The 13,327-nt window shown below is 37.5% G+C and overlaps 3 protein-coding genes across 6 annotated transcripts in view; all 3 read right to left on the reverse strand.

The window, feature by feature from the left end:
- Positions 1-2,973: 2,973 nt before the first annotated feature.
- The window catches only part of LOC107715349 (claudin-3-like), a 14,083-nt gene continuing 3,729 nt past the window's right edge, over positions 2,974-13,327 (reverse strand). Inside the window, exons 1-3 of one of the 4 annotated variants that reach the window (XM_016521454.1) lie at positions 5,316-5,355; positions 4,006-4,295; positions 2,974-3,909 (exon numbers count right to left, since the gene is read on the reverse strand). In XM_016521454.1, coding sequence (XP_016376940.1) covers positions 3,238-3,882 — 645 coding nt within the window. In that variant the 5' untranslated portion in view covers positions 3,883-3,909; positions 4,006-4,295; positions 5,316-5,355 and the 3' untranslated portion in view covers positions 2,974-3,237. Of the gene's footprint in view, positions 3,910-4,005; positions 4,296-5,083; positions 5,098-5,315; positions 5,356-13,327 lie in introns of those variants that run through there. The other 3 variants (XM_016521453.1, XM_016521456.1, XM_016521455.1) reach the window with 3 other exon arrangements.
- Positions 6,337-7,386, reverse strand: LOC107715347 (claudin-4-like). Its single transcript, XM_016521451.1, has one exon. It carries the CDS (start codon positions 7,166-7,168, stop codon positions 6,512-6,514), a length of 657 nt encoding a protein of 218 aa, XP_016376937.1. The 5' UTR covers positions 7,169-7,386; the 3' UTR covers positions 6,337-6,511.
- On the reverse strand, positions 8,147-9,196 carry LOC107715345 (claudin-3-like). Its single transcript, XM_016521447.1, has one exon. It carries the CDS (start codon positions 8,976-8,978, stop codon positions 8,322-8,324), a length of 657 nt encoding a protein of 218 aa, XP_016376933.1. The 5' UTR covers positions 8,979-9,196; the 3' UTR covers positions 8,147-8,321.

Consider the following 13,327-nt stretch of genomic DNA (forward strand, 5'->3'; position numbering starts at 1 on the left):
TATATATATATTATAACATACAGTTGCCTTCATATAATAAACAACAGCAATAACAAGAAGAAGAAAAAGAAGAACAACAACAATTAGGTCCAGATGTCAGATGTAGCTACAAACAAGAAAATCCATGTTTTCAATTATAAATCTGTGATATTGCAGATGCTTTTACCCAAAACAGCTTACAATTGGGGAACACATCTCAACTCTCAAGCAATCTGTCATACAGCCAGCATTCACGTACAAGCTTTTTATATTGTGTAAAACTAGACTAAATCAACTGAACAGTGAACAGATACCGTAAGCTACTGCATTCCACCTAACCTTCAACCAGCTGTGATTTCTTGTGGCTCAATATTACCCTGCACCCATTTTACACTAAGAATGTAGTTAGGTTCCTTTAGAAACTCAAAGGGGCAGGATGAATTGTGACATCACGTCACCACCTTTATGGAACACATACAGATGTGTTTTGTTGTGTTTATCTTAAAATGTGAATGGAAAAATATTATGATAAAGAAATCTTTCCATTGCATATCTGATCTTGATCCTTGACCTTGACCCTATCTTCTGTAGTTTTTACATTAAATGAGTGAATAATAGCTGTAATCAAACATAATACTGCAATAATTAGGGAGGAGAAGGTGAAGAAAATACCAGAACTGAAATTTGCCCTCTGATTATCATTTATATTGTTTCATTTTTATTTGGCAAGATAGATTATGTTGCATAGGTTGCATAACATTCCTTTTGTAAAAGAGTCAGTCTGTTGACTGGAAAGAATGAGAGAAAATTGATACACATTCGTTTTTCTGTAACCTTCTCCCACCAGGGGAGGAAACCTTCACTTCACATTCCTGAGATGATCAACACTGCAGGCTGAGAGAATTATGATTAGTATTCATCCTCTTTATTAATGGATTTGCTTTCTGAAATTGTATTTATGAAATTGTAATTCTTAAATGATTTAGCACATTATATAAAGTGTAGATGAAGTAGATATAAATAACAGAATATGATTAATCCTCGTTGAATAAAATGATTCATTTATAGATTTACAAAATACATAATTTCATTTGAATATATGTTAGAAAAATTATTCTACACAATACTCAACTGTGGATTTTTTTTTTTTTAAATCAGTGAATAATTAAAACAAGTATGCACTGTATGGAGAACAAAAAATCAGTAGAAAAACAGGAAGGGCACTGGTTATTTTCTGCCAGTAGTTTACTTACATTTTACTCACATTACCACAGTGCAATGTGAAATTCAAAATACAAGAAAAACACCAGTAAAAAATCAATACGGAAAGTTGCTTCACACTAACACTGTATACTGCACACTATTTTTACAGTCTTTTCTTAGAGTGTGTGACAAATATGTTTCTCAGTATGAAAAGTAAATATTCTTGGAGGTGGTGTTGTTGGAACAATATGATCTGTTGATTAATACAATAGCAGAGCATACAGCATATATAAATCTTTGTTCTGGGTAATCTTTCTGTTTGTCTTCATGTTTGCCCTGAAATGGATCTCAACAATGATCTCTCTAAATGACAGTTTTCAGTAGAAAACACTTTAAACTCTTCCTCAATTTCTACACCAAAAACAGCAGCAATTCATTTAATTCTACCCAACAGTTTACTTATTGTTGTTAAAATGGATTTGTTCAACATGCAAGCAAAAAGCACAAATATAAGCTTGTAAATGTAATAATAATAAAATGTATAATTACAGAAATGCTCTATATATTCTAGATGCGAATTAAACTCAAGAGTTGAATAGCTTTGCATTGAATAAGCCTTACAGCAAACACACCAGGTGAGTCATTTTCCTACGTGGAGTTTACCCTCCCCCTCTGACAGGTGGAGAAGAGGGCGTCACCTTGAGAGGCATTGTCTCTATGGCAAAAGCATTACAGAGCGCAGGCTTGTATTAATATCCCTTAGGGTTATGTGTTTGCAACTCACCAGTTTCATGGCCTGATGCCTGACTTTGTAATAGAATTCATAACCCCGAGTCTCCATTTCAACCTATGGTTATATATATGGTTATGCTTCAAATAAACTCCACCAAAAATGGCCAAGAATGAATTCTTTACCAAGAATTACCAGGAATAATGTAACTTGTGCTTCAATTGTTTTTATTGCAGTTTTGTTGAATTTACAATAGAATTAGGTACAGACATTAAGTATATGCATATAATAAACTAAACATTTTGTGCTTTATACGTTTTCTTTTTAATCACCATCCCTCTTCCCCTTTCCAGTCATTCAGACCGGTTTTGGTTGGATCAGTCTGTCACCACCTTTAGCAAACAATTATAGCTTGCCTAAGGTTTGTAAATTGAGTGGTCGCTCTCAGAATGTGTATTCACATTACTCCCCCAAATGTACAACAATGGGCCGAACAGGTACAACCACTCCAACAGTCTATTGTGTGCTGTAACTGACCATTTGTTTTATATACCTACTATTGTACTATTTAACTTTTCGGCACATTCAATTTTGATTCAATTTTAATATTAGTCACAGTACTTAAATGGTTATCTAGAAAATACACTCAACAGTGTCTCCTAACTCTGTAAAATATCTATGAATAATAAAATTGTACAAAACGTTTGAAGTAAAATATACAGAAAGGCGATGACATACAACCTCAAAAACTGAAATCTAAAAGCAAAAACAAAACAAAATACATATTCAGTGTCTTTGTCCAGTGAAATTTTCATAAGCAAATACATGTAAAGAGTAAAGTCTTCCTCTTCCGGTCAAAATACTTAAGTGATAGAAAAGCCATCAGACTGAAGCAGTGGCAGTTTTCCTAAAAAATGTCTCTGTCTCTGTTACATATAATATATCTCTGCGTATTCATATCTGCTTACAAAGAACAAAGAATACATTTTGAAAAATTTTGACCTTTGAGTATCAAATGACACACACACACACACACACACAAAAAAGAACAGCTGAACAAAAAACAGGAACATTTAAACAACAGCATATTAAAAACATTATAAATCATGAAATGTATAAACACAAAATCCCTGGCAGGTAGACCTACGAAACCAGCCCTTAACACACACACACACGCCAGTCTTAAACAGACAAAAAGCAAATATTGACAGCATCATATGACCCTTCATTGCGGAGTCCTTTCAGAAGTATCTCCACCCTTTCTGTGAGATCTTCAAATCCTTCTAATTCTTCTTTGCTCATATTTTTCTACAAGAAAACAATTTTTAAACATAGTCCTTCCTGTCATATCCACCATTGACGGAGCGTGGAGCGGAGTAGCCCATTCTTGGTGGCTTGTACTTCTTCTCCTGTGGAGGACAGGTGCAGCACAGCATTGCTCCTCCAATCAGTAACAGAGCAGCAGCGGCAAACCCTATGTAGATGGATGCCCCAAGCTCTCTTTGCTGAGCGGGGTTCAGTATTGGGTTGTAGAAGTCCCGAATGGTTTGGTGTGCCACCCAGGCTGCCGGAATGAGCTCCAGGATGCCGGCAATAATGAACATCACACCAGAGACGATCATCACTTTAGCCTTGGATGCTTCATCCTCGATACAGTTGGTGCATTTGGCTCCCATGATGGAGATCAACACGCCCAGGATGGCCAAGATGATGGCAATGACCGACATGGCTCTGGAAGCCTGAAGGTCCTGCGATAGAGCCAGCATGGAGTCATAGACCTTGCACTGCATCTGTCCGGTGCTCTGTACGACACAATTCATCCATAAACCCTCCCAGATGACTTGTGCCGTGACGATGTTTGCGCCAACAAAGGCTGAGACACGCCACATTGGAAGAGCGCAAGTGACAATACTAATGATCCAACCGATAATGCCCAGGGCAATGCCCCCGATCTCCATTCCCATCGACATGGTGCCTTTTAGGGGTACTTTTTTAACCTAGAAAAGGGAGATATAGCTTAGTCGTGAATATCATACACAAATAAAAGCTGTACTACCAGAAGATTAAAAAATGGAGGGAGGAATGTAATTTACCTAGTGCTGAGATGTCAATACAGATGTATGCGTCCCAGTTCTTTCTTTCTTTGTGTAGCCTGTGAAAGTGCTGTGAAGCCAAACAGCCTTTATATTCCCAAAGAGACAGGTGCGAGTGGAGGAGGACCTTAACGTGATGACGGGGATGTGATACAGGTTTGTGCAAGTCACCTGCCTGCTATGGCTACTGCGGGGAGAAGAACAATATGTTGGTATTCGCTTTCCCTTGAAATCTAATTCCTACTAACATTGTGTGGTGTAGAGAAACAGGCTCAACCAGGAAAAAGCACCTGCAAGCACAAATCAATAATCAAGGGGGTGGAGAAGAGGGCTAATATTTCGCCTGAATCACAGTTAATATTTTACACTGGAGACATTAGTATATATATAGTGTTGTATATGAACTTTCTTAAGATTCAAGACAGCATTGACGAATTGATTTTATTTTATTTTCAAAAGTGTTTTTTTTTTGTATGAGTATTGGTTTTAACAGATGTACAGAAAAATCGTTATTGTTGAATCCGTTTCCTCTTAGTCTACAGCATCATAAATCAAGAGCAACAGGCTTTAGTGACGTAACTAATCAGGATATGCTATTTCATAGAAGAGTCCTATAATGTGAGGAAACTGCATTATTGGCTTGTACTACTGTCACAAACATTGAAAATATGTCTTCCCAAAACATAATTCTAGAGAACATAAAACTTCAGAAAACAAAGGATGTGGAAAAACGGACGTGAAGTCAGACAGTACAACAAGCACCTCCGTCCCCCACAGCCTCTTTTTTTTGCATCAAATATGGCGTCTATACCTTGATTAAACTTAGTTGTAAAATTACAAAATGAACAAATTACCAAATGAACTGGTGAAATGCATATTAAGAAGCATGAACTTTTACCGGTCCAAGTGTCAACTAAAGCAATAACACTGCTAAGTTTTTATTCACTCATGCCTACGTGAATCTGTTGAGTTGGATTTCTCTGATTATTGAAGATTTGTATTATAATATTTTTGCTAACATTTTCGTTATAACGTTACCTCATTCAAATGATAGCCTTTATTAATCTGTTTATTATACCCTTTATTCATACGATTTAGGTGTGCAGTAGCCCAGTGTATTAGAGTTTGCACATATGAGGTCGATAATAGGCGAATATTGGTCTAATAGGCCTATAGCTCGTGACAGGGGCGCGACCTGTTTTAAAATCTGCATATATATCGATTAAAATATCGCCAGATTTGCCGCTAGCTGCTTTAAATCGCGTAAAACCTACAAAGGTTAACAAATGTAGTCTTTTCTCCATAGTTACCGTATTCGCCGTCGCTGTACGCATGCAGGTTTCTGCGACGTACAAAGCTCATGAATATGTAATGAGGTAAGTGCGCTTTGTTTTATAAGTAGTTGCTAAAACATTATAGCACCCCACTGTTTTACACGGTTACCATGTGAAACGTTGCTTAACCCAGGGGTAAAAGTAACTTACTCGATGTTTAAAAAGATATATCAGGGTCAAGCACGCAGAGTGGAAAGCCCTCAAAATCAACAAATTATCAAAGATCTGAAATGAAGACGTGGAGATTTTTTAATTTATTGGTGTTATTTTTTTATTAACCAAGAATTCAGTTATAAATCAGTTATACTTATTCAAATACATGTTCTAATTATGCAGTGATAAACAACAACAACAAACACACAAATTTGCACAATAATCTGACGAAATTTTGGGAGGTGCCTGCACATAGTCTCATATATTCTCTGTTGTGTTGTCCAGTGGAACTTGAATTTAGAGGCTAAATCCAGTCTGGTGTTTGTGTCTCTCAGATGAGAGAAACAAAACATGTTTTCCCTTTTATCAGTTTTGCATACATCCACTTGTATTTTATTTTGTAACACGCACAGAACGGCTGTAGAAAAAAAGATCTGGCTGTTGATCATTGCTAAAGGCCAAAGCTGCTGTGTAGATATTTTCCATATCAGACAGTTGTCCGTCCGATTTTTAACAGGGTTTCAGAGAATGAGAATGCCACTGAAATAAACCATAAACACAACTAAACATTAACAGAGTTGATTGCAATTCAAGCTAAGTATAAACATATTAGCACAAGATTTTCCATTTTGTTTTAAGCCATTACTACTCTAAATGAAATACTTTAAATGAAAGTATAAAAATATTACTTTAAAGATAAAAATAAAGTAAAAATGGTAAATGAAAGCACACAAGACTACAAAAATAAAACCACTGACGTTTTCCCATTATAAATCAACTTACAAATTTGATTTAAAACATACAGAAAACAACATACTACACATGATTTATGCAAGTTGTGCTAAAGTGTATCTAAAAAGTGTGGAGTGGCAATGGACACTGATTGGACAAAACAACAGCATATAGAAATATTCACATGGAGAAAAAGTAAACAAAATTTTGAGTTACCTCCAACTCACATGTCACAATTATCTTTCAATGAAAGACAGACAGTAAAAATCAAAAGTCTTCTGAGGTCCTCAGACATAGTCTCTCTTGTTGTAGGTACTCGGAGCCATTGAGTGGTGAGCTGAGTAGGCGATACGACTTTGTGGCGGGTACCTCGTCTCATCTTTCGGTGGGCAACTGCAGCACAGGATGGAGCCCCCAACCAGCAACAGTGCCGCGGCAGCCCAGCCAAGGTACAGCGATGCCCCTATTTCCATCTTCTGAGCTTCTGGAATAACTGGACTGTAGAACTCCAAAATAACGGTGTGCGCTGACCAGGACACAGGAATAAGCTGCATGACCGCGGCTGTTATGAAAGCGGCACCAGAGCTGATCATCACACGGGCTTTGGCTCCTTCATCCTCAATGCAGTTGGTGCACTTGGCCCCCACTATAGAGACAAAGAGCGCAAGGACACCCACGATGATGGACACCACCACCAGAGCACGGGCCGCCTGTAGGTCTGCGGGAAGAGCCAACATGGAGTCGTAGACTTTACACTGCATCTGTCCAGTACTCTGAACCACACAGCTCATCCAGATTCCCTCCCAGTACACCTGCGCCGTGACGATGTTGGTACCGATGAACGCGGTGACCCTCCACATGGGCAAAGCACAGGACACAATGCTGAGAAGCCAGCCAAGAACCGAGAGCGTGACTCCCACTAACTCCAGACCGAAAGCCGCCATGTCTCTGCACTTTCTCCTTTCAAACTCCCTCAAAATCTCTCTTGCGTTCACTGAGGCTCACTGTTTGTCTCTACAAGTCCTTCAGACAATTACATCAGGAATCTCCAAAATCTGCAAAGGACCACTGAAGCATGGAGGTGGGTGTTGTTGACACACTGAATCTCCTCTTCAAGGACGGCTGGAATGTTCTGTCCTGGTTGAAACTTCCCCTGTTCTGAGAAAAGGGCTGACTTACCTGGGTTCTGACATCAGATGATAAGACGCAATCTTGGTATTGGTTAGCGTCCTCATAAAAAATGGGAGCTGCTTTCTGTGTAGCACTTAAGACAACAACAAACACACAAATCTGCACAATAATCTGACGAAATTTTGGGAGGTGCCTGCACATAGTCTCATATATTCTCTGTTGTGTTGTCCAGTGGAACTTGAATTTAGAGGCTAAATCCAGTCTGGTGTTTGTGTCTCTCAGATGAGAGAAAGAAAACATGTTTTCCCTTTTATCAGTTTTGCATACATCCACTTGTATTTTATTTTGTAACACGCACAGACAGGCTGTAGAAAAAAAGATCTGGCTGTTGATCATTGCTAAAGGCCAAAGCTGCTGTGTAGATATTTTCCATATCAGACAGTTGTCCGTCCGATTTTTAACAGGGTTTCAGAGAATGAGAATGCCACTGAAATAAACCATAAACACAACTAAACATTAACAGAGTTGATTGCAATTCAAGCTAAGTATAAACATATTAGCACAAGATTTTCCATTTTGTTTTAAGCCATTACTACTCTAAATGAAATACTTTAAATGAAAGTATAAAAATATTACTTTAAAGATAAAAATAAAGTAAAAATGGTAAATGAAAGCACACAAGACTACAAAAATAAAACCACTGACGTTTTCCCATTATAAATCAACTTACAAATTTGATTTAAAACATACAGAAAACAACATACTACACATGATTTATGCAAGTTGTGCTAAAGTGTATCTAAAAAGTGTGGAGTGGCAATGGACACTGATTGGACAAAACAACAGCATATAGAAATATTCACATGGAGAAAAAGTAAACAAAATTTTGAGTTACCTCCAACTCACATGTCACAATTATCTTTCAATGAAAGACAGACAGTAAAAATCAAAAGTCTTCTGAGGTCCTCAGACATAGTCTCTCTTGTTGTAGGTACTCGGAGCCATTGAGTGGTGAGCTGAGTAGGCGATACGACTTTGTGGCGGGTACCTCGTCTCATCTTTCGGTGGGCAACTGCAGCACAGGATGGAGCCCCCAACCAGCAACAGTGCCGCGGCAGCCCAGCCAAGGTACAGCGATGCCCCTATTTCCATCTTCTGAGCTTCTGGAATAACTGGACTGTAGAACTCCAAAATAACGGTGTGCGCTGACCAGGACACAGGAATAAGCTGCATGACCGCGGCTGTTATGAAAGCGGCACCAGAGCTGATCATCACACGGGCTTTGGCTCCTTCATCCTCAATGCAGTTGGTGCACTTGGCCCCCACTATAGCGACAAAGAGCGCAAGGACACCCAAGATGATGGACACCACCACCAGAGCGCGAGCCGCCTGTAGGTCTGCAGGAAGAGCCAACATGGAGTCGTAGACTTTACACTGCATCTGTCCAGTACTCTGAACCACACAGCTCATCCAGATTCCCTCCCAGTAGACCTGCGCCGTGACAATGTTGGTGCCGATGAACGCGGTGACCCTCCACATGGGCAAAGCACAGCACACAATGCTGAGGAGCCAGCCAAGAACCGAGAGCATGACTCCCACTAACTCCAGACCGAAAGCCGCCATGTCTCCACACTTTCTCCTTTCAAACTCCCTCAAAATCTCTCTTGCGTTCACTGAGGCTCACTGTTTGTCTCTACAAGTCCTTCAGACAATTACATCAGGAATCTCCAAAATCTGCAAAGGACCACTGAAGCATGGAGGTGGGTGTTGTTGACACACTGAATCTCCTCTTCAAGGACGGCTGGAATGTTCTGTCCTGGTTGAAACTTCCCCTGTTCTGAGAAAAGGGCTGACTTACCTGGGTTCTGACATCAGATGATAAGACGCAATCTTGGTATTGGTTAGCGTCCTCATAAAAAATGGGAGCTGCTTTCTGTGTAGCACTTAAGACAATGTAGCTTCCGGTAAAAGTTTGCTTAAACCAAAGGTTGGGACTATTTGTCGATGTTAATAGATAACCCAAGGTAGACCTGTAAAAAAATGCTCTTTAATGGACAATCATTAACAACGTAATGTAAAAATCTAGTGTAGGCCATAATGCATGCATACTGAAGTCTTAAAGAATAGTTCACCTAAAAAAACTGCTCACATCTACTGATTAAAAATTATCAAATTATACGACTTGGTAAACTGCTAGTTTTTTTTTTAAAGCCATACAGTAAATCCAAGTGAGGAAAATTATGATTTTTTTTTTTACATTTTAAAAATGCACAAAAAAATTAAATATATACATATATATATTATTGAAGAAATAATATATATTTTTAATAAACAAAAACAAATGTATCACAGTTTCCATGTCTCACAGTTCATAACATTTTATGTTTCTTAATATTTAAAACATACAAGGGATGTGGAACTAATCTGGAAAAACATTGCTGTTGTTGTTTATAAACTTCCTCAGTGAAATACAGTAGCGATTTACTGTCTCACAAAGTCTTCCTTCTTCAATAGTAAGCAGTAGGCCTATACGTAAACACAAACTACTGAATTCAAAGTCCTGGTAGCAATCTAGGCCAACTATGATTGCAGGCCATAAAATCCAGCCATATTTAGAATATTTCAGATGCCCATGTCCTGGTTGTATAAGGATTAAATTTAGTGATGCAACCCAAAAACAAGTGTACACGGGAAGTGAAACTATGAACTGATAGGCTATGTCCATATGTGCGTAAATGAGGAGGTTAGACAGTTTTAGTTTAAAAATGCAAAACATGCTGAGAGAGAGCAGATAAAGTGAAACTGTGGTGACCTATCATATTATGTCAATGTGTATTACACATTGTTCAAGCTCAGTTCAAGCTTTGTTCACTTTGGAGAAAAAGACACGATTCTTCAGATGTCTACACACTTATGAAAGCAGGAATGTGTGGCAATGCTGAAAATGAGTGTTACTGCTTACAAAAGTATAACGAAGTTGTTAAACCAAAAGGCCAAAACTTTACTCATGCTTTTATCATGACATTGATATTAAATACTTATCAATACCAAAACCACACAAATGTTAAAGCTCTTAATGTGTGGCTTTCACAGAATTATCATGGGGGTGAAGATGAATTAAGTTACATTTTGTCCAAAGCATCATTATATTAATACCATAAAGTGCTATTTGTCCCCTTCAAAATTATAAACATTTTTTTTTTCAATTGACATTTTATATATTAATCTGCTTCCTCTAATGGCTCATTTATTTTACGGTATTTAGTCGTTTGATCTTGTTTTGTTTATAGGCTACTTGATATCTTTTGGTCTGTAGAATGTAGGATTTGTGTATTTGCTAAACAGCATTGACTAATTAATGCTTTCCTGATAAGGCAACTTCAGAGACAACAGAGAGCTTCATCTGTTTAATGATATCTGACACATGTAAAGACTTACAGTGCAATGAATGCACATGGGAAATTTCATGTAAATACATACAGTGATGTGTTTAAACCAGACTCTGAATTAGTAAACATTTGATTAATCCACCAAGTTCATAAACAACCTATTTGATATGAGGAAATTGATAAACATTTTACTGGACATTCAATAAGAACTGTGGTTCTCAACACGGACACACCCAGAGAGCTTTTTAGTACAAATGCTAAAACCCATATAACCTTTTATGTGAAGTAAAAAATAAAAGAGAAGAAATAGTTATTGCCATGTTTTCACAAGACTGCCTGAAACTGGTCTGTGTTTGATAGGTGACCATGACATCATTTGCAGTGTGTTGGCCTACTTCCTTCTCAGAGAACACTGATAATATTGAAATGAGTTTCTGTGAGGCACCATGATGTTGATGACTAATGAGTTTCAGTGGGAAGATATTGTTCTTTTAAAGAGAACAGAACAATGTTTTAGTCTTTTAAAGAGAACAGTGATTCCTGTGGCACTCCATTGGCCACTTTACTTGCAGTATTTGTAATTATTTCTTGAGTAGAATTAATGTTTTTATTATTAGTATTATTTTTTTAATTGTTTATTTTATTTATTTTCTTTTTAAACAGCTGGAATCACCTTTCTACTTCCATGACCCAGCAAGCACAATACGTTTTAACAACATTTTACTAGCTTTTGGTTGCAGTACTAATCTATCTATCTATCCATCTAATTACATCATTTAAACTGTGAACATAAAGAGACAACTGCCACAGGAGGCATACATTTCTCTCTTCGCCAAAAAACAAAACAAAACAACAACAAAAAACGGACTAAACTCCGCGCGTACAGGGGGTCTGAAAGACACTTTCACCTCACGACAAATGATATCAATAACTTATCAAAAGTTTGAAGATAGTGGTTTGTTTTCCCGTTTCTCCTCCTTGTTTTCGGTTTCGGAGCTGGTTGTTACACAAGAAGGAACAGAACCGACCCTCATTGCGAGTTTTGAGGTGACGTATGTGATAGAACTTGAATAAATAAAGCAATAATAAAACAATAAAACGACGAAACACGTGTGCGTTGGACAAGCTGCATCACTGATCTCGGTCTTCAGTCTTCAATGCAATTACATATGTAGCCACTAGTGGGCATACATTTACAATTTATGATTTTTTTTTTAACTTAAGTATTATGTCATACTATTAAGCTGTATTAAGTAATAATGTTTGTATTTGTATATGTAAAAATGTAGGTTAACTTTCTGAATTGCATTCTGTGCTTGATCTCAGCAGTATCACAAGTGACATTAAAGCATTTTTTTTGTAAATGCAGCATCCACTAAATTCCTTAAATGTTGATTCTGTGTTGCTTATATATATGCCATATTCATATTGCTCATACGATTAACACCCATCAGTAAGTTGGAAAGTTGAAATGGTTCAACATTCCATGATTTGTCTCAAAAAGGTTATGTTTATCTATTGAGTTCAAGGCTTACAGCTTTCTCAGAACCAATCCCATGTGAAACAGCCCCTTATCAATGAGCAAGTGTGTCTCTGTTGACTCATATATCTTGTTAATTTTTCTGAATGTGATGGTGAAGATTTAAAAACACAAGGAAAACACAAACACCCTTTGCCAAGTCGGTACATCATACTGGCCTTAATATTATTCTTCAGTTAAGATAATTATAAGACTGCATTACACCTTCTAAAGTGAATGAATACATTATTTAGTATTACACCTTTATTTATTTATTTTTGCTATTTATGCCACAACATATAACTATGCTAGAAATATTTAAACTGCATGTATAATGTAATATATTTTTGTTCCTCCCATTCAGATCTTTTATATTTGTTGTTCATAGCGTAATCATGTGTTCTCACTTAGGAACAATTTAAACTCATTCACTTCTCTTTGTAAATGAGGCTTCATGTTGTGGATAAGAATGAAATTGTTTCTCATTTTTTCTCCTTGCTTTATTAGAGCAGCGTGTAGCTTATATACACACACACAAACACAAACTGTGTTGTCTACAAAATTTGATTATTCTCTGTTATTGTCAGTTAAACAGGCTTGTTGATGTGACGATCTGTGATGAGCTGTTCAGTCTTGCCCAGACAAAGTGTCAACATTTCACGTGTGCTCCAGCAGAAACCGCTTTGACCTGCTCAGGTGGGTACAGGTGCATTTGGGCTGCTCCTCCCCCTCACTGAGGCACAATGTCAGGGAACTCTTGAGAAATAGTTGCCATGGGAATTGCTAACGTGCTGAGTAAGACACTAAGTCAATATAGCATTTGTTACATATGTGTCATATCCAGAAGTAACAAAGTTTTACTTGAGATATCTTTGACCTGAATTGAGTGTGATGAGATAATGGTCAGTGATCTACAACCTAGGGAAAACATCTCCATGTCTCTTGTGTCATATGAAACCAGTTGCCACTTTCTTAATACTTTGTAGACCATGAGGGAGCACAAAGCACAAACCTAAAGAGAGAAATATGATAATGGTCCTTGCTGTGGACACAATTCCCTATAC

This window comes from Sinocyclocheilus rhinocerous, unplaced genomic scaffold (genome assembly GCF_001515625.1).
Source record: "Sinocyclocheilus rhinocerous isolate Xijiao unplaced genomic scaffold, SAMN03320098_v1.1 scaffold299, whole genome shotgun sequence".
In the NCBI taxonomy this organism is placed as follows: domain Eukaryota; kingdom Metazoa; phylum Chordata; class Actinopteri; order Cypriniformes; family Cyprinidae; genus Sinocyclocheilus; species Sinocyclocheilus rhinocerous.

Bases quoted from the DNA above. Each gene is read 5' to 3' on its own strand.
- LOC107715345 (XM_016521447.1), bottom strand. From the start codon at position 8,978: ATGGCGGCTTTCGGTCTGGAGTTAGTGGGAGTCATGCTCTCGGTTCTT.
- LOC107715347 (XM_016521451.1), bottom strand. From the start codon at position 7,168: ATGGCGGCTTTCGGTCTGGAGTTAGTGGGAGTCACGCTCTCGGTTCTT.